The following is a 20645-nucleotide window of genomic DNA, read 5'->3' on the forward strand; positions in this document are numbered from 1 at the left end:
TGCCTTGTCATGTGTGCTGATGCCGGTACCGGGCCGCGGATCATTTTGTGATGCCGGTACCGGGCCGTGGCACAAAAAAGGTTGGGGGCCACTGCTCTAACAGATTCCAGGAACCTGGAGGAGGAAACAGGAAAAGATTCCTGAAGAAAGCCTGAGAAAGAGACTCAAAGTAATTCTGACTTAATTCAGCTAGGTGTAAGTTGAGCTGCAAATGGTTCACCAGGCTTTCTGGATTCCATTCCATCCATCAAGATCTTTGCCAAAGTCCACAGTGCTCCTGTTTCCTGAATTTGCTTGTCTCAGAGGGCTTGATGGAAAGACGAGGCAGGCCAGGGCCTCCTTCCATGGACCAAGCCAAGGTGCTTTGAACCTGTCCAGAAACAGCCCCCAATTGGCTTGGCAAGTGGATCATCTCTATTAATTTCCATTTTCCTTGTGCGCGTGGATTTTATTCTACAAACCTAGGGAGGGTGGCTGTCAAATAACTCAATTTAAAAGTCTGTCTTCTAAAGTAGCTGAAGATACCATGGGTAGCCCTTGCTCTGGGCAGTGTCGATGTCTTGGAAAAGAAGAAACCATATTTGATATTGCTTTGGACGAAGGGAGCTGCAGCTCACAAAAGCCTTTGGCTTTTAATAAAACTTGTTCATTGGAAAAGGTGCTGCAGACTCCTTAATTTTTGGCTTCTGCAGATTAACATGTCGCTCCTCCTCCACTGTTCCCTTTGGCCTCACAACATAGATAGATGTCAGCTCAAGTGGCAAGCCTTTGTTGTGGCCCACCAGCAGCCAGTGCAGCTGGCGGCAGACTCGGAGAGCTGAGGAGGTTGGGGAGGAATCTGGGCCAGTCCTGGAGTCTGGGGAAGGCTCTGACGGGGGCTCTGCATCAGAGGCAGAGATGGGGCCAGGGCCGTCCGACAGTTATCAGCTGCCTTCGGAGTCGGAGATCAGGGGGGCAGAAGAACAGCTGGAGCCTGTTCCCAGTGTGCGCATGCACAGAGCTGCCAGGAGAAGGGAACAGTTAAGGAACAAGGGTCGACTCAGGAGTAAAGGCACAGGTAGATGGTGAATGGCCCCTCCCGTAGGGAATAAAGAGGAGCAAAAGGGGAGGGGGTTTGCAGGAGACAATTAGTTCAATTCATGAGGGTGAAGTTTTGTTCCTGACTCCTTGCCAAGTAATTGCTGCTACAGCGTGGCATTTGGAAGATATCGGCCTGGCAACTCTCCAAGCCTGATGAAGGTCTGTAGTTGTGAAATCTCATGTTTGCTGGGACTTTGCTGGAGAGGAATTCCCTTTCACCTAAATAAAAGGAGTTTTATCTGGATGAGAAGTCTGCTTCATGATCTTGGGAAGGTCTAGGTCAGAACATCCTTGTCCTCTGAGTCTAATCTTCCATCTTCTAGGAGGGATGGTTTGAGTTAAGGAGGAAGCCATGAAGGAAGGAGGAAGATCCAAAGCAGAAGGAATAACTTTGAGAAACTGGAGAAATTACTGTGACCAAAACAGTAGTCAGATAAAAGAAATCGGAGTCCAGGGCTGAACCCTAATCTGAAAACCATTCTAGATGGGGGCCTTCCTTGGGAGGGAAGGGGAAAGCATGTCGAGACTTGGAGGATTGATGTTGTTGCTTCAAGGTAGACCAGACTAGGGAATCCAGTCATGAACGCTAGTACTACTGTTATTATGAGGTTACAGTAGTGAATCTTAACATCTGAAGGTGCCTCCTTCCTGCACTGCTCTACTCCACTGAGTCACTCGGTGGGGGCTGTGGAAGGAAACAGGATCGCTCCAGCCAGGTGTGTCTTTGTGTCTATGTGAGTGTTTGGTTTGTGCAGCACAGAATGCTGTATGGATGTGTTCTGACCCAGCTCCCCAAACACGACAAACCCTCTGACCTGAACTCAAAAGATTCCTTTATTGGGAATGCCGGCAGCCCCAGCAAAAGGTTTCTCTCGCAGGCTAACAAGTCCATCCAGCCGGAAGATGAATAGTTGTGTGCCACATTTATTCATCTCCGGCCCCTGCCTTTTATCCCCAGAGGTGGGCTGGGGCTTCACTAGCAGCAGTGGCTCTTCCGTCCCAAGGACCAGCCTATAGATTTCCACTCCTCTCCTCTCCTCTGCTTTCTGCGCATCCGCACATCAGGCACTGGACCCAGATGTTCCTCCTCTTCCTCATCAGCCACCTCCAGACCTGGGGGCTGTTGACTCTCCATCGGAGGGTGGCCCAGGCTCTGCCTCTGACTCTGACTCTATCTTTGTCTCTGTCTGTCTCTCTCTGCCAGACCCATTCCTTCTTCTCCCTCGTGGTCCTGATGCTGACCCTGACTCCCATGCCTCCTCCTCCTCCTCCTCCTCCTCCTCCTCTGATTCGGCTGCTGGAGGGGCTGGAAGCCAACAGGCCACAACAGGATGTCAGTCCCACCTGTCTGTGCTTCCAGGCTATCCTGGGTAGAGTTTGTGACAGCCCATCTTGTCTCCTCTTTCAAACAGAGCCCCACCCCTCCACCCACCCCGCCACTGGTGGTGGAGAAGGTCCAGGAGGAGGTTCCCAAGGTAGAGGATGAACTGCTGATAGATGAATACGACTATGGGACCATGACAGAAGAGTACTACACGCCCCTCCCCTATGAAGATCTCAACTACGAAGACCTTGACAATCTCGATAAGCTCCCAGAAGGTGGCACTGAGGCAGAGGTGCCAACCAGCACAGTCCTCACCTACAATGAAACAGAGGTAAGTGGCTTTGCTTCTTCTACAGGAGGGGTTTGCATCACGCGCGACGCGGATGAAACAAATATGTGGAGCAGTTATAAAGCCAGACTAAAGACTTTGAGCAACTATCGCTTGGGTCTAGCACAGGGGTCTCAAACTCAATTCCATTGAGAGCTGCATCAGGATTGTGTTTGACCTTGGAGGGACGGTGGGGGGGCAGGGTGGGTGTGGCAAGCTTGACATCAGGCGTACCAGGGTCACTTGTGGTGGCCAAGTGCTAAGGCAGGACTTCCCTCAGACCCGCCCTCATTCTCATTATAATCTTCTTCCTTCCTTCCTCCCTCCCTCCCTCCCTTTTCTTTTTCCTTCCCTCTTCCTTCTCCTTCCTTCCTCTTTCCCTCTTTCCTTATTTTTCCTTCCTTGCTCTCTTCCCATCTTCCTTTCTTTTTCTTTCCCTTCCCTCTTTCCCTTTCTCCTTTCCTGTCCCTTCTTGTTTGCTCAAATGCACAAGGGGAAACATTTCTCCTTTTATTTTATTTTTAGTTTGTTTTGCTAGCATGTGCCCCACCCCTGAGCTCCATTTTCACTGGCAGAGGCGCCGTCAGCCGGTTCTTGGGTGTTTCCATGGCAGCCCCGTGGGCCAGTTCTAAGTACCCCATGGGCTGGATCCGGCCCATGGGCCTTGAGTTTCACATCCCTGGTCTAGCAGGTAAAATGATGCCTTCCTCCAGGCACAGAGATGGATTGACCACAGCCTCAGTCCTAGGAAAAGGGCAGTGACAAACTCTTTTTGGTGCCATTAAGGCTTGTCCATGGGGTTCCCAGCTGTCTAGATTGACTCAAAAGAAAACATGCAAAATGTTGTGGAACATCATAAGCAAATGGTCGGCTTTTGAGCTTGGCTGGGATTCTTTCCTAGCTTCCCACCTGAATCTTGGTGTGTTGAGTGGTTGTGTTTCCATAACATACTTAGCCATGAAGCATGGTTTGCAACACATGCCTAACAGGGAAAGCTTCAATCGTCTTAGCAGAGCACGGGATAACATTTGATGTTACCTGCAACATGAGAAACAGGCTGTGAAACAAAGCCCAACCTGACCCCATTAGGATGTCACCCAATGTGCGAATCTTGGCTTTCTCAAGCCAAATATGTACAGTGGATGCGGGTGAGATGAAAAAAAAAAGCAACTTAAATTCCAGCTTGTAGTTCACTCACAAATTAAAAATGCGCTTACTGTGATTTCTAGAATAAGCCACAATTAGGTATGCTTGCCAATGTGCAGGGCCCCAACCAAATGAAGTCACAGGACAGTTCCTGCCTGTTCGTGGACTCAGCCTGGCGGACTTTGGTGGGAGGCCGGAGATACGTTGTTCAGGCACCTGTGGGGAAGGCTGCACTTGGCAGAAAGATTGCTGTAGGACAGAGGTGTCAAACCCGATTTCATTGAGGACCGCATCAAGGACCCCCTGTGTCCCATTTTGGCCAGTAGGGTGCTGCAGGAGGCATCTGGCCCACCGCTCCTGCTGGCCTGCAGAGGAGCACTACAGTGCTGATCCGGCCCGTGAAGAAATGCAGTTTGACACCCCTGCCTTAAGGTGAGAAAAACAAAAGGCTGTTGGAAGGAGAGTCCTTCCAACAGCCAGTTCGCCGAATTGCTCAGAAAATTAACAGCCAGTTCTCATGAACTGGTACAAACCAGCTGAATCCCACCGCTTAAGCTGCTTAAGTAAAGCCAGGTTCTGCAATTGACTGATGGCAAATTTGTCAATGCCAATGATGGTGCTCCAGTTTGTTTTGGGATTGAACCCAAGGCACCTATTACTATTGGTACTACTTTGCGTGCCTTTGCCATAGTCGTTCTATTTCTGTTTGTAGATTTTTGTATTTTGTTGTTGCTGCTGTTATTATTATTATTGTTGTTATTGTTATTGTTATTATTTAATCTTTAGTGAGATTCACAGACTTTGGGGTTGGTTGGTAGCTCAACAGCTCGAGTCCTAACCAAGGACCTAGGAACTGTTCAGGTAGCGTCCAAGGATATAAGCTGTTCCAAGTAGGGTGTTTCTTTGTAGAATCAGAGTATTCAAGTCTGATAAATTATTATTATTATTATTATTATTATTATTATTATTATTATTATTATTATTATTATTATTATCTCAGAACACAGGAAGAGTAACTGAAGGTGGAGAAGACCCCGACAGAGATTTCTCCGTCACTGAGTATGGAGAAGCATATTATGATGGCTACTTCGACAGGACTGACTCCCCCGACATTGGACCCGGAATGCCTGCTAACCAGGATACCATTTATGAAGGGGTGAGAAAGGACTCTGTCTCTGTCTGAGAGTTAGGCTCCAGTTCCTGGGCAGATGTAGTCCATATCACGGCTGGGCCAGAGATGATGGGATCTTATGCTAAGAATTCTGGCCATTGCCTGCAAAAATGTAGGTGCTCCAAGTCAAACGGACGGTTCCAATGAATCCCCAAGTGAAACGCCCAGGATCGGAGGCTAACCGCCATGTCTTTCTGCCTATTTGCATGCATTCTTGCCATTTCTGTGCAATTGTTACAGATTCCAAAGAAGCAACCAGTGAATTTTGTTCATTGGTTGAGACTCTGGAAAGAGGGCAGAGAAGAGCAAGAAGGATGACGAGGGGACTGGAGGCTGAAACATACAAAGAACGGTTGCTGGGATTGGGTACGTCTAGTTTAGTGAAAAGAAGGACCAGGGGGGACATGATAGCAGTGTTCCGATATCTCAGGGGCTGCCCCAAAGAAGAGTTGGGGGTCGAGCTATTCTCCAAAGCACAAGAAGGCAGGACAAGAAGCCACGGGTGGAAACCGGTCAAGGAGAGAAGCAACCTGGAACTAAGGAGGAATTTCCTGATAGTGAGAACAATTAACCAGTGGAACTGCTTGCCTGCAGAAGTTATAAATGCTCCAACACTGGACGTTTTTAAGAAGAGATTGGACAGTCATTTGTCTGAAATGGTACAGGATTTCCTGCCTGAGCAGGGGGTTGGACTAGAAGACCTCCAAGGTCCCTTCCAAATCTGTTATTCTAACCTCATTGAAACATAATGTTTGACTGGGGAGATCTATATTTGTGCATATAACTGGATAGACCGCCCAACAGATAATGGAAGATGAAACCCCAATACTTGGAATTGTGGTGTGGCATTTTTAAAAAACTTTCTTTGAAAATGCAGAGCAAATTCCAAGTTCGGGTTTGCAGTTGCCATCTGCCTTTGTACCAACATTAACGTGGAATATAGCGCCTTTGGGTCACAGTAAGAGAAGACGCGAGGGTTTGGGTGGGATGAATTCAGGCTGGTGAGGTGAGTCTCTCGTTAAGCAAACTGTCCCAAGATTGTTGCGAATTGAATACCAAGCACCAAGCATCAAAAATCAGTCAGCCTGCAAGGGTAAAAGTACTGGCGCTTTGCATTTATTTTGGGGTTTTATGTCCCTGCTTGCATTTTTTTTTAATCCCACTTTCCTGACTTGCTTTCTCTTCCTCGGGTGCAGATCGGTGGTCCTCGAGGTGAAAAGGGGCAGAAGGGAGAGCCAGCAATCATTGAGCCAGTAAGTACTCTTGCTTTGCAGGTAAAGGTGTGCTGCGGAGCCTCACAGTTGAGGCCTCCACGTTTCCCGTGGGAACCTCCAGCGACCGGATCTGGGTGTTTAGTCTGTGAACCTTAATGGTTGCATTGCCTGGCCTCGTATTCGCTTGCTTCCTGACCGCATCACAGAGAGATGCCTGAAATGGCAGGTGGAAATCCGGAGTCCCGGATCACGTGAAAGGGTAGAGGTCTCTGACGTGGAGGTTGGGATTCTTGCACAGGTGGGAATAGGCTGGCCAAGGACTCTGTGGGACCCTCTTTTTTTGGCTTAGGTAGAGTATGTGGAAATGAACGTGGACATGAGCTGCGGCTGAGGTGATCAGAGAGGAGAAAAGGCTCGGCCTCCTTCAGCCTCATTTCAGGCCAGGTGTCAGGGTTCCAGCAGTTACCCCCATTTAAATCATGAGTCTTGAGCCAAACTTCCAAAACTTCAAAAGGATTTATTGGGAGTTAACATGTCCGGCATTGCCTGGGTGTAGCCAACTCTGAGACACGTAATTTACTGTCACCCTTGACCATGGTTTTCCCCCTCAACCCCTCTGGGTGTATCATAATTCATATTCTCCAATGAAACACATCCATAGCGAAGAGTCATCAATCATGTTCTCCAGTTAGATTTTTGTGGGGCAGAAACTTCAGTCACCTAGTTACTATCTTTGAAAAACTATTTATGGAATGTGCTTTCAATTTCCAAGCTGCCGCACTGCTCTTTCAAACCCCTTTCCCACCTCCCTTTCTGTTGGCAATTCTAAAATGACCATAGAAATATTTTATGAGTTGACATTCGGCTCCCCTCACTCCTTGAAAGTGACCTGTACGACACAACAAGAAAACAAATTTATTGCAGGTGTAGGACTTAGGGTTGCAACCCCACCCCCAGGCTTGATTGCATTTTCTGTGTAGAACCTAGAAGGGGGTTAGTCCCGTGCTACTGTGAACAGCATTATTGTACGTGACCTCCACAAAAGGCAGGAGGTCTGCCCAATTAGACTGCTGACAATTCATGTAGCTCCTCAGGTACTGCTCTACCATGGCATTCTTGTACTGTCTTGTACTGACTGTTGAGAAGATATACAGTGTAGGCATCAGTAGCATCATGGGATTAAAGTTGTGACTGAGCACCACAGGCGCTTATTCCAGGCCAGCCACATAGAGCAGTGGTGGCGAACCTGTGGCACGTGTGCCACAGGTGGCACACAGAGCACTCTCTGGGCATGTGCACTGTTGCCCCTGCTCAGCTCCACCATGCATGTGTGCATGCTTCCTGCCAGCCAGCTGGTCTTCAGGTCTCTGCCATGCATGTGTGAGGGTGGGGTGCATGCACGGGGGGCGCCTTGCATTTTGGGTATGTGCCCAAAAGGTTCACCATAACGTTTCATCTCAAGGCTCTTTCAGGATTGAGAGAAAGGCCTCCACTGGACATTGAACCAACACAAGCATAAAATGTGCTGTCCCCCTTGGCGATTCCTGCCCTGCTTCAGGCATGGCACCTTTAGAAGACCCCACCCTCATTTGTACGGAGCCCAGAAGACAGGGATTACTGGGGTCTCCTCTCCCCGTCCCCCATTAAATGTCCCCATCCAGTGGAAGACACCTGCCACTTAACTGCCCTCTGCCAATATTTCCTTCGCTTTTGCCCAGGTGCTTTGTGGGAAGGGTGTGTGACAGCTGGTACTTAATCAGTTGGTGTGATGACCCAGGGTGGGATACAAAAGCAACAAAGTCACAAAAAGAGGTGAAGTCCCTTTAATTCCTTCAACTTGGCTTTAAAGGTCCAGTTTTCATTGACTGGAGAAAAAACTCCCCCACAAACAGTTGCGAAAAGGAAGAACTTCCTTTCAAACTCAAAATACATATAAATTATAAATAGAAAAAAAGCAACACAAACCACACTGAAGAATTAATGAGACCAGGCAGGATAAGGGCTTGAAGACGTCCACAGATATCGAAATACACACACTGGGAAGGAGGCCAGAACTCAGATAAGAACTGACAGACTAGAAATATTTTCACGCTTTGCTTCCAGCACTGGCCCATGTGCAGTTTGTCCTTTTAAACAGTCCTCACAGCTGCAGCCCATGAAGGGGATCAAGGCCCTTTTCTCCCCTGTAGACCACGCCATTCATGTTTCTCCCTTATCGTTTCCTCCCTACGTGCCCTAGGATGAAGAGGGGATGGGCCTGGGTCTTCCTCTGAATGCCCAGCTGGCCTGTGCCCTTCCCCAGTTTCCTCTACAACCTCCAGAGCCACACTCCCACTCCCTGTCAGCTGTTCCTCCTCTCCCTCAGAGTCAGATTCTAACAGGGGCATGACAGTTGGGCTCCTTTTAGACAACCTTAGGGTTAAGGTTAGGGTTAGCTTGCCATAAGTTTGGAGAGCAAAATAGACGTTACCAATGGAATCGGAGAGCTCCGTTATGCTTAGGAGGGGGCCCCCTGTTTGAGCCTGCCTTATCTAGGTTTCCTGGTACAGAGAACCTCTGGTCACAACCATAATTCGTTCCATAACTTGGGCGATTTCTTTGTCTTCTAATGTTTTGTCTTCAGGAATTTCTGGGTCAGGGGCCGTGTTTCCTTTTCCACCCGAGTATGTGTTCGTGACCAAATTAAAACATGTTGTGAATGTTTTGGTTGGAACCTGACTTGGTCATAGTCAGAGGCATTCGTAGAAGGTTCTACTGTAAAATACATGGTAAAATCCAATTGCAGGAACTTCCACTTAGCATTAGGGTTAGGGTCCTAAATTGGGCTCCTTTTAGACAAGGGTTTGGCACTATTCCAGAAGAACATTCAGCTCTGGGCCAGAAGTAGCCTGAATGACAGCTGGCAGAGGCAGGAAGGGCTACTTTCCACATCTCCCTCTGCCCTGCTTGACTGTGCAGCCCCACTACAATGGCCACCATCCCCAGCCAGCCTGGGACGATGGGTATCATGGTCCAGCACAGTCTGGAGAGCCAGCTTCGATCCCAGGGCTGAGCCTCTGCTGTCTCCCCACCTGCCTGTAGAGATGCCAGGGAATTCCTGGTGTGCTTCAGTCCCACTTTTCCCACCACCTCTTTGATGGCACAAACATGTGTTTTTTGTGTTAGTGTGTTTATTCAAGGAGTAGATCATTTTCGACTCACTCACATTCATTTTCAGCAGCTTATTTCCCCCTCTGTTGTAGCCATATAAAGCACATTCGGACATCTGAAGGCATAATCGGTCACTGCAGAAATCCAGATACAAACCACTGGATTGTTTTTCTCTCTCTCTCTCTCATGCAAATGTTTAGATTTTGATAGAAAGTACTTTAATCTTTTGTGCAGATAGGCAAAAGGTTTGTGGTGCCTTAAACATTCACTAATTCCAGTCTTAATGATTTTAAGATTGTTCAGTTCCCAAACCCTTCCTTGGCTTCAGAACTTGTGTTTTCTGCTGGGTTTTTTTATTAGTGTTTGGGGTTTTTTTTGGACAAGGCAAACACAATTCTCATCTTTCCAGTCCTGCAATGCTCTGCCCACTTGGATAGTATGCCAGACAGTTGGCAGCTGAGAGTTCTCGCCACCCTCCTCATGTCACAGCAAGCTGAAACGAATTTGGTTTGATTGACTATTCATCCATTTCTACAACTTCTTTCATGCTGTATGTCCAGAAAATTTGAACGGCTACAGTATTAATATCATATAATTAGTTTAGTTTACTTTATTGTCATCGCACCTCATACAATGGAATTAAATGCCATCTTCAATGTACAGTATAACTATAAAAATAAAACACAAACACACATCCTTCACATTCTATACAATTGAATTGAAAACTCCTGATATTGCATTCATATTGCACAATACAGTAGAATTCAAAGGAGCTCCTGCCCTGGGATAGAAGCTGTTTTTCAGCCTGTTTGTCCTTGTTTTTATTGTCCTGTACCGTCTGCCAGATAGTAATAGTTCAAGAAAAGGTTTCCCAGGATGTTGAGGATGTTTTGAACTTTCTTAAGGCAGCAGGAGCTCTAAAGCTCTTCCAAAGAGGGCAACCCAGGATCCTCTGGGCAATGACATTAACCCTCTGGGGTGCTGTCCTATCTGCCCCCGTGCAATTGGCAAACCATATAGAGGTGCAGTAAGTTAAGATACTCTCTCTGGTGCAGCGGTAGGAGGTCACCAGCAGTTTTCCATTCAGTTGTTGTTTCCTGAGAAGCCTCAGGTAGTCTAATCTCTGCTGGGCCCTTTTGATCAGGGCTGCAATGTGAATGCCCCTTATCTTTACTAAGATTAAACGCAAACATCAAACAATACACTTATAAACAATCAATCCGAGGTTGCACCCTTCCTCGTGATTTGTCTCCCAAATGTCTTTTGGGAGAGCCTTGTTTTGAGGTGCTCTTCAAAAATATAGTAATCTAGGATGAAAGTGGTCATAATTGAGAAGGGCCAAACTAATAATCCCTGGAGACGAAATGTTGTCAGTGGTGGGACATTTAGGAAGTCCGTTCTGCCAGATCTTCCTGGGTTCCTCAATCAGGAGATAACGCAGACGTTTGGTCCCTGTATGTGCATTTTGCAGCCCACCCTCTTCGTTTGGCCCTTCAGTGCCTAACTTTCCTCAAGGGCTTAAGACATTACAAAAAAGATGTTGAGACTCTAGAAAAAATACAGAGAAGAGCAACCAGGATGATTAGGGCAGGGGTCGCCAACCTTTTGGACCTCAGGGACCACCAAACTCATAATTTTAGATCCCAGGGACCACTAACTGGTTCTGTGGGTGTGACCTAATTTGTGGGTGTGACTTGGTGGTCATGTGACTGCTGGGCATGGCTTGTATGTAAATATTATAAATATTTATATAAATATTGATTTTTTTATTTTTAAAAAAGAGCAACTTTTACCCAAAATCAGGCAAAGCAGGCAGGCAGATTGAGTTACTCTGAGAATCACAGATTCATTCAGAAATCTGTCTATCTGCCATTGGTTAGCTCAGTCTTTCACATAAAATTTGCTTGCAAGCAAACTCACAAAATTAACTCATAACACACCATGCATGTAAATATTGATTTTTTATTTAAAAAAAGAGCAACTTTTACCCAAAATCAGGCAAAGCAGGCAGATTGAGTTGCTCACAGAATCATTCAGTGATCTATCTATCTGCCATCGGCTAGCTCAGTCTCTCAAATTTGCTTGCTGTGAGTCTGCACTGAATTTGCTTGCAAGCAAAACTTCAGTCCTAAGGGAAGTTTGGCTGTACTTAAAAGCAGAGCCGAAGATCTAAAGACTAGCTAGAAAGCAAGAAATCCAACCATTTTCTGCTTCCTAGCTAATCTAAATCTCCTGGCAGAGCAGAACAGATGATGGTTGGAAAAAGGAAAAATAGAAATTTAGCAGGCAAGTTTACCGGGTAAGGAGTGAGTAGGCTGGGAGGGTTTCCGTGGGCCACGTGGGCAGCGCAGCCTTGTGTTTCTGTGCAGCCTGGATTAATTGCTTTAGGGGGTGCTCTGGGGATGAGATTTCTCTGCGGCCCACCAAAATTTTCTCACGGCCCACCAGTGGGCTGCAGCCCACAGGTTGGCGACTGCTGGATTAGAGGACTGTAGATTAAAACATACAAAAAACGCTTACAGGAACTGGGTTTGGTTAGTCTAGTGAAGAGAAGGACCAGGGGAGACAGGAGAGCATCTTCCCATATTTGAGGGGCTGCCACAGAGAGGAGGAGAGGGGGGTCAAGCTGTTTTCTAAAGCACCCGAAGGCCAGTCAAGGAACAATGGATGGAAACTGAACAAGGAGAGATTTAACCTGGAAAGAAGGAGAGATTTCCTGACAGTGAGGACAATCAACCAATGGAACAGAAGTTGCCTTTGGAAGTTGTGGGAGCTCCATCACTTGAGACTTTCAAGAAGAGACTGGGCTGCCATCTATCAGAAATGGTGTAGGGTCTCCCACTTGGGTGGGGGGGGGTTGGACTAGATGACCTACAAGGTCCCTTCCAACTCTGATTATCTGTTAGTGATCTGTTAAGACAGCATAGATAGTGCTTCTTCCAGGGTTGGGATTCAGCCAGTTTGGACTGGTTTGGGTGAACCGGATGTTAAATTTACATCTGATTCACCAAATCGGTAGTTGAACCGACCGGCTGGTCCACCCTGCCCCTCCCCTCCCAGGAGTCTCCACACGGAAGGCAGTGATGGCTATGGGGGTGTGGGTGGGTGGGGGGATTCAGCCATGTACAAGGCAACTGGTGCTGATAGTTGTGACGGGCAGTGTCCGGTGCTGTTCTGTGTTTTTCATCTCTTCCTCCTTCTTTTTCAGGGCATGCTTCTCGAAGGGCCGCCTGGCCCAGAAGGCCCAGCCGTAAGTTGCTTGCCTCCCTTTGCCTTTTTGCCCCAGGGATGTGGATGGGTCTTCTCCGCTGTGGCTGGAGCAAGTCTGCAGAAGGCAGCTGCTCTCGCCCGCAGCTGCTTCCGTGGGTGAACATGGTGCTCCGTGGCTTGCCTCCCAGGTCAATTTGACCATGCAGAAGTAACCGGGTCCCTCTTGGGTTTATCTCCTCCGTGATGAGTGTGAGAACTCCCTTCCTCCCCTTGGAGCTGACTGTCCTTCTTTCTCTCCTCCATCAGGGGATTCCAGGCCCTCCGGGAACAATGGGGCCAGCGGGGCCAATGGGAGATCCTGGAGAAAGGGTAAGTTCTCTTGTAGATAGGGTTATCTGGAGTGGGGGGCACCGTTGCATTCCCACACTTTAGCTGGGGCAGGTTGAAAGCCATTTGGGGGCACGGCGTCCACAAGCCAGGCCTGGTGCTGATAGAAGGCAGATGAGTGGAGACCCTGACTGCTCCTTGCTAGAGAAAGAAAGAAAGAGAGAGAGTTCGGGGGGAAGGAAGGAAGTGAAAGAACGTAAGAGAAAGCAAGAGAAGAAAGAAATAGAAAGAAAGAAAGAAAGAAAGAAAGAAAGAAAGGAAGAAAGGAAGGAAGGAAGGAAGGAAGGAAGGAAGGAAGGAAGGAAGGAAGGAAGGAAGGAAGGAAGGAAAAGAAAAGAAGCTCTATTACCAAGAGCTTCTTCTGTACTCAGGTACACTCACCTGGCTCAATGAAGGCCAGGAAGAGCTGGCCAAAACTGCTTCACAGACACCCCAGGCCAGTCAAATAAAAGGTTGTGGGGTATATTGATTAGCACATGATCCATATTCTGGGTCATGCCCATTTCAAAGAGTGGACAACAAGTAGATACGATTTGCCATGACATTTTATCCCAAAATCCAGCTGCTTAGACTGGTTAGTCCTTGAAATACTCTGGTTGTTTTGTTTTTCAGAAGAGTAACAAATCTTTTCTAATCAATATTATTACTATTATGGTTCATTGCCCAGTCAGCCAGATGTTTGGACTGTATTTGGCATTTGTATCCACCTACTGAGTCCTTCCCAAAGTCCTGGGAAAGGCAGATGTTGTGGTCTGATGGTATTAAAGGACTTGTCGCAGGATGTAAGCTGTTCCAAGTAAAGCCGCCTTTTGCAATTGATTCGGGATGATTTTGTCAATGCTGGCGGTGTTCAAGGGATGCTCCAATTGTTTTTGGGATTGCACCCAAGGCATCTGTTACAGGATACAGGTATCAGAGTTGGAAGGGACCTTGGAGGTCTTCTAATCCAACCCTCTTCTCAAGCAGGAGACCTATAACCATTCTGGGCAAATGGCGGTCCAATCTCTCCTTAAAACCCTCCAGTGGTGGAGCATCCACAGGGAAGACATTCCACGGGTTAATTGTTCTCACTGTCAGGAAATGTCTCCTCACTTCTAGGTTGGATCCCTCCTGGATAATTTTCCAAGTTGTGGATGTTCCATCACTGGAAGTTTTCAGAAGAGACCGGGCAGCCATTTGCCTGAAATGGTCTAGGTCAGAGGTCTCCAAACTTGGCAACTTTAAGACTTGTGGACTTCAACTCCCAGAATTCTCCAGCCAGTCTCTAGTTTGGGCAGAGAGTTGAAGGTCTCCAAAGTCCCTCCCAGCACTGTGATTGCATATTTCATCTCTACGTTCTTATCAGCAGTCGTTAAGTCTGGGGCGTTGCATGGCAGGTGCTTGTTGGTTTGAATCCTAACATTCCAGAGCTTCTCCAGTCTCGATTCCTTTGTTCTTTTTTTTGTTTTTTTGTAAATTTTATTTGAGTTTTCACAAAGAGAAAAAAAAAATACAAATAAAACATCTTTTTTGAAAGTAGCGTAATCCCGGGTTACATTTCTTCATACAGACACAAATTCAGGTTCATGCTCATTTTTATATTCTATTCCATATCTTATTACTATTTTACATTTTCTGCATAGCTTCTCCCCTCTTTTAATTTTCTCAATTTTATTTTAATTATCTCATCTCAATTCAAATCATTGTATTTATATTTTTTGTCTGTCCTGTTTCAATTATCTATTATCTTTTCTCATTAAACAAATTTTCTCCTGTAGTTACTGATTGGAGTATGACGCCTTTATATCTTTTCTCTAAAGTTGTAACATTCAATATAATACATAACTTCCATTCGGATTCTGCTTGGTACATTCTTAAAATACACACTGTATTCTTAAAAAAAGGAAAAAATATAAATATATATAATTAAAACATTCCATTCCAATTCAATTCTATCATTAATATTAATATTCATTAAAGTCTTAACATCTTTAACATTACTTTTCAATTAAATATCATACTTCTATGGGAACAATTATAAGCTTTCCATAGTTAATTCCCCCCCTCTTCAATTATATTTTATAAAACATTAACTAATTAAAATGTTCCCGTTCCTTCCTAATTCAATTTACTCATTTATTTTATTTCACTTATTTTATTCACAAACATTTCACTAAATTACTAACTATTTTATCCCTCATTTTAATCATACGTTGTTTCCAATTTTCTAAAGTTATTTCTATTACTAATATAACAATACAATCTTATGTACCTTTACAGAATCCCTTTTTCAGTTAGATTTTCACCCATTATCTCTAAATAGGTCCTGTTTCTCTATATCTTGCTCCAGTCCTTTGTAACTTCTTTTCCTTTCCTTCTTCCCTCTCTTCTTCTCTCTCCCCTTTTTACCCCCTTGTCTCTCTACCTCTATTTCTCTCTTCTGTATTCCCCTTTTCTGTTGCTTTCCAGTATTATACTTATTTTTTTTCTTTTCTTTGGTTGTTTTTTTAAGTCTTAAATTCTCCACTCTCTTTGCCCCCTTTCCTTTTTCTTCCCCACATAAAATTGCTTGTTCATTAAAGATGGCTCCTTCTTTGTCCCAGTCTTCTTGTTTTGCAGTCTTTTCTTGTTGTTTCTCATAGTTCCAAATCTCCATTTCTAAGAATTGAAAACGAAGCCAAAAGAACCCTTCCCTTCTTGTGCATCTTCTTTGTACTTTTTAAGTTCCATTTTCAATTCATCCAGAAGTGGTGCCATTGTATAAATTTTTAAACAACCACCTGATTGATTTTAGTCATTCAAATATAATAACCAAGAATCCAAAGATCACCAAATAATCCAAATACACGCAAGCTGTTTCTTTTTTGCTCTTTTTTTTCACTTTCTCTTCCTGGGGTTACTATTTAGTTGCAAAGTTTCAGTTAAAATGTATCTTTTAGAAGTCTTGTTGAAGTTTTACTGTAGATTCTTTTTAATTCCTGGCAGTCTCCTCCCTCTTCCAGATCCTGCCCTTATTCTTTTTCTTTCCCTTCCTGCTTATGAAAAAGAAAGTTTTTAATGTCCAGAAATCTTTATTATCCCTTTGGCATTTTGTTTTATTTTCAGCTTAATTGCCTATTGATGTCAAAGCGGATTTTTCTGATTTCTTATTTAAGTCTCTTAGTTGTCAGTATAGGGAAGGAGAGAGAAGAAAAAAAAAGCCAAACCTTTCCCTTTTCACTTTCCTTCGCTGCTTCCGACTCTTCTTTGGGAGCAATGTTATTTTTTGTAAGTTTAAATTCCAGGGTACCTTAGTTGTTGCTTTTACAATTTAACCCAATCAGCCAAAACTTTCACTTCTTATCTTCCTCCTGCACATTCTTTTCCAGTCGAGTTCTCCTTTGTGGTGGCCATTTCTGACCACTGCTGCAACCGCCTTCGGGAAAGGGAGTAATGGCCAGCTGAGGAGGAGAGATGCGGCTCTCCTCAACCCTGCTGGCGGTCTTCCCTCTCTTCACCACCTCTACGGGGTGGCTTAGCCCCGAAACCAGCCGGGTCGGGGCGCTCCAGAGGCGAGCCCAGACAGAAACCGCGCACTATCATGGATTTCTGTCTGTCGCCGAAGCCCTTCAAACCGGAAGTCCCTCGATTCCTTTGTTCTTATTGAAGGTTATATGCTGCCCAACTCCCCTTGTTATGAAACTTCCCTCTTCATCTGGGGATAAAAATATGTGCATGGAAGGCAGATGAAATCTCCACTGTTTCTCCTTCCAAGAAGTTATTTCCAGAGGTGGGATTCTACCGGTTTGGCCCGGTTCGGCTGAACTGGAAGCTCCAAGGATCATTTGTGAGTGAACTGGTTTGCTCCAACGATCAGCTGTTGGGCCTGCCTGCCCCGGCTCTATTCTGACCTTTATTTCCTGGTTTGAAGCTCAGCTGCTTCGCGCGGCACGGCGGATTGCCACGCGTCAGCTGTTGAACACACAGGAAGAGTGCAGGATTGCAGGAGAAGGTCAGTAGCAAACCGTCTGTGCACACGCGAAGTGCACATTTGGCACACGTGCACAATCACTGAACTAGTTGTTACACCGGTTGAATCACACTCCTGGCTATTTCCAGTGAGGGGGCCAGCATGGAGGAAAGAGGAAGACATATTGACTGCTCATGAGATGATGGCAGGAAGCTAGAATCTGCTTTTCTGCACACCTGCTGGCCCTCAGAGCACACCTGCCAGACCCACATCACCCTTCGTGCAGTGCAGGATAAAATTTTGCCCCCCCGCTTCCCCCAACCTTTCCCTGAATGTCTCTTTCAAAACAGATTTCAGCACTTCCCAGCAGAGTCCACGGCTGAGCGATTCTTGCTATTTGGGACTGATTTTAATGTCCTCGTTTTCCTACTGCAAAATTCATTTCAGTGTATTTCATCAGCTGGCAATTTTGGGGTGAGGATGGGAAGTCGGAAAACCCCATCCTTAGCAACAGGGTTTGCGTCATGCTGAAGCAGGTTATTTGCACACAAAAAGTTTCCTGAATTAGGCTTTGCTCTTCTCATAAGACACACTGCAAATGCAGCTCCTTTCATTAGCTTGTCCCAAAGGTGCTTCCCCCCCATCCCACAAGAGGTTACCGGACTTTCTGGTTTTTCTTTGAAGGCATTTTGCTTCTCATCCAAGAAGCTTCCTCAGTTCTGACTGGATGGTGGGGAATTCCCTATATTGTGTGTATTGGACGTGTATGTTGCCTGGTGGATGCATTCCAATCTCCCCTCCTTGGGTTGTGAGATAGGCTGAAGCATTATGGAAAAGGTTCAAGCGCCTCGTTCAGGGGTAGGATTCAAATTTTGTTAGAACCGTTTCTGTAGGCGTGGCTAGGTGGGCATGGCTAGTGGGCATGGTCACGTGACTGGGTGGGCATGGCTGTTTTTGGCAGGACCCCACCCCCATTTTGGGGGCCTTCTGGGCCTCAGGGAAGCCTCCTGGGCCAAGCAGTAAGTAAGTGAGGGGAATAGCTGATCATAGGAACAGCTGATTGTCGGGAGGGGAAAAAAAGAAATACCTTAAGGAGTGATTGGGTGGGGAAGAACGCAGTCAGCGATGTCGGGCATGCGCCAATAAGGACTGACTGGGAGGGGAGGGGTGGGCAGAGCGGGGAGGGGTCAGCCAGGGACACAATTTGCCAGTTCTCCAAACTGCACAGAATCATAACAACCGGTTCTATAGAACCAGTCCAAACCGGTAGAATCCCACCTCTGACCTTGTTGCATTGTTTCACGCGTCATTCGGGCAGCATAGATAAGGCAGCTTTACATTTAAAAAGCAAATCATGTGGACAACTTTCTCCTCCACGCCTACATTTAGGTAAAATATGGTCCCACGCCCTCCCCTCCCTCCCTCCCCCTTTCACTCCTTGCTCTGCCATCTGGACCCAGAGATAATTGCTGTGTTGGTACTTCAAGGCAAATGAGGGGTTGGAAGCTTTTGATGCTGTCTAAGATATAATTGCTTTCTGAGAGGGCTTTACTGGGAGCGGAAGCCAAAGCAAACACACCCGCCCTGTCTCCAGACCAAAGGCAGAAACCTGGTTTTAGGCCTCTGCTTTGGAGGGCCCTGATATCTCTTAGCTAAGCTTTGGTCAAGGCTTTTTCAGGCTCCCAGGAAAATAAGCCTGGGATGGTAGAAGTCTCCTGCTCGAGCGGAGGGTTGGACTAGGAGACCTCCAAGGTCCCTTCTGTTGTGGTTCACCGGCAGCCTGTGCAGACAGCAGCGGAATTGGGCAGTGGGAAGGAACATGGGCCGTCCGGGCATCTGGGGAGGACTCTGATGAGGGTCCTGCGTCCGATGCAGAGATAGGGCCAGGACTATCTGGGAGTGGGGTGCTGCCTTCGGAGTCTGGCAGCACCGAGGCAGAGAAACAAGGGAGCCTGTTCCCAGTGTGCTCAGAACTTCTAGAAGACAAGAGCAGCTGAGACAAAGGGGGCGACTTGGGAATAAGGCTTGGAGGTGATAGTCCTTCCCATGAGGGATAAAGGACAGGCAAAGGTAGAGGAACCTTTGCAGGAAGCAAAGTCGTTCGTTCTGTTCGGATTAAACCTTGGAGCTCTGTGTGGACTTTGTACTCCGTTTGGCTTTTTACAGTTAATTTGACACTTTAGTTGTTGGCAGCAATTCAAAGGAGAGAAAGGTGGATGCTTATCTTGAGGGACTGTTTGTACTCCAGTTTGGCTTTTTACAGTTAATTTTGACACACTTTAGTTGTTGTTGGCAGCAATTCAAGGAGAGAAAGGTGGATGCTTATCTTGAGGGACTGTTTGGGGACTCATTACGGGGGGGGAATGAACATGAATTCCCAGCATAAACCAAGAGTTGTTTTAACCAAGCGTGTGCTTTATTACGGCCTCGGGAAGCCTTGGTCAGACCACTTTCCAACCCTGTTATCCTATGTTAAAAAGTGTTTGTTTCCCTGTTTAGGCTCTTTCATTAGGCATCGACTGATTAATTATCCTGAAAGCTACAAGGACAGGTTTAATCGGATTCTGCTATAATCAGAATATTCTGCTCAATTTATGATGAGTTTGAATTGCACGAAATTCACTGGGGCATTTTCAGCATTGGAATAAATGTGCTGGATTTTCTGAAATGGATTATCTTTCTGGGAAGATGAAGAGCCCCCAGACCCGAAGGAGGGACGGTGAAGCAAGATTGTCTGGTTCCATAGCAAAGTTTTCCCTGCAGTCTTCATAGTCACCAGCAGATGGTGCTGCAGTGTATGAAATGGCCCTCGAAAAGCCATTTGTTTTATTCCCCCCAAAATACATTTGGGTTTTTCTGGGCTGCCCATTTCCTCTCTCGAGCGCTAGAGGAGATCTGAATGCTTTGCCATGCTATTTAAGTTTCTTGATGCTCTTGGAGATGTTTTTGTTAGGAAACCAGAATGTTGTTTTTTCCCCTTCCCCTAAATGAATGTCAGAATGGATTAGACCAGGGGGGTCAAACTCCATTTCATCGAGGGCTACATCAGGGTTGTGTTTGACCTCAGATGGCCCTCTGTGTGTGTGTGTGTGTGTGTGTGTGTGTGTGTGTGTGTGTGGCGCGCGTGTGTGTGTTGGCGTGTGTGTGTGTACGCGTGGTCATGATGGCCGTGATGGGACTCGTGTCAGGGACAACTGGTGGCCAAGTGCTAAGGCAGGACTTCCCTGAGACCCTCCCTCACTCTCATTATAATCTTCCTTCCTTCCTTCCTTCCTTCCTTCCTTCCTTCCTTCCTTCCTTCCTTCCTTCCTTCCTTCCTTCCTTCCTTCCTTCCTTCCTTCCTTTTTCTTCTTTTCCTTCTCCTTCCTTCTTCCTTCTTCCCTTCTTTCCTCTTTCCCTTTCTCCTTTCCTGCCCCTTCTTGCATGCTCAAATGCAACAGGGGAAACATTTCTCCTTCTGTTTTGTTTTTAGTTTGTTTTGACATCCCTCTGCCAGTGAAAACAGAGCCAGCGGCCCCTCTTGCAACCTTTTTTTTTCACGGGCAGAGGGCTGCAGGAGGCCCTCACGGCCGAAAACAGGGCACAAGGGGCACTTGTGTGCCCCCCCCAAGCCTTGATTTCACGGGCAGAGGCACCCTAGGCCGGTCCTTTGCTGTTTCCAAGCCGGATCTAAGCTCCCCGTGGGCCTAATCAGCGGCTTTGCGTTT

The 20645-nt window shown here is 46.4% G+C and overlaps 1 protein-coding gene across 2 annotated transcripts in view; it reads left to right on the forward strand.

Moving 5' to 3' along the window:
* Positions 1-20645, forward strand: part of COL5A1 (collagen type V alpha 1 chain) — a 264470-nt gene that overhangs the window by 116153 nt on the left and 127672 nt on the right. For both annotated transcript variants that reach the window (XM_087943851.1, XM_087943852.1), the window contains exons 7-11: positions 2493-2735; positions 4879-5034; positions 6246-6302; positions 12622-12663; positions 12930-12992. In XM_087943851.1, the coding sequence (XP_087799977.1) occupies positions 2493-2735; positions 4879-5034; positions 6246-6302; positions 12622-12663; positions 12930-12992 (561 nt within the window). The remainder of the gene's footprint in view (positions 1-2492; positions 2736-4878; positions 5035-6245; positions 6303-12621; positions 12664-12929; positions 12993-20645) is intronic.

Source organism: Notechis scutatus, chromosome 15, assembly GCF_049901735.1.
Source record: "Notechis scutatus isolate UNSWTSFEM ecotype Mainland chromosome 15, rNotScu1.2, whole genome shotgun sequence".
Classification (NCBI taxonomy): Eukaryota; Metazoa; Chordata; class Lepidosauria; order Squamata; family Elapidae; genus Notechis; species Notechis scutatus.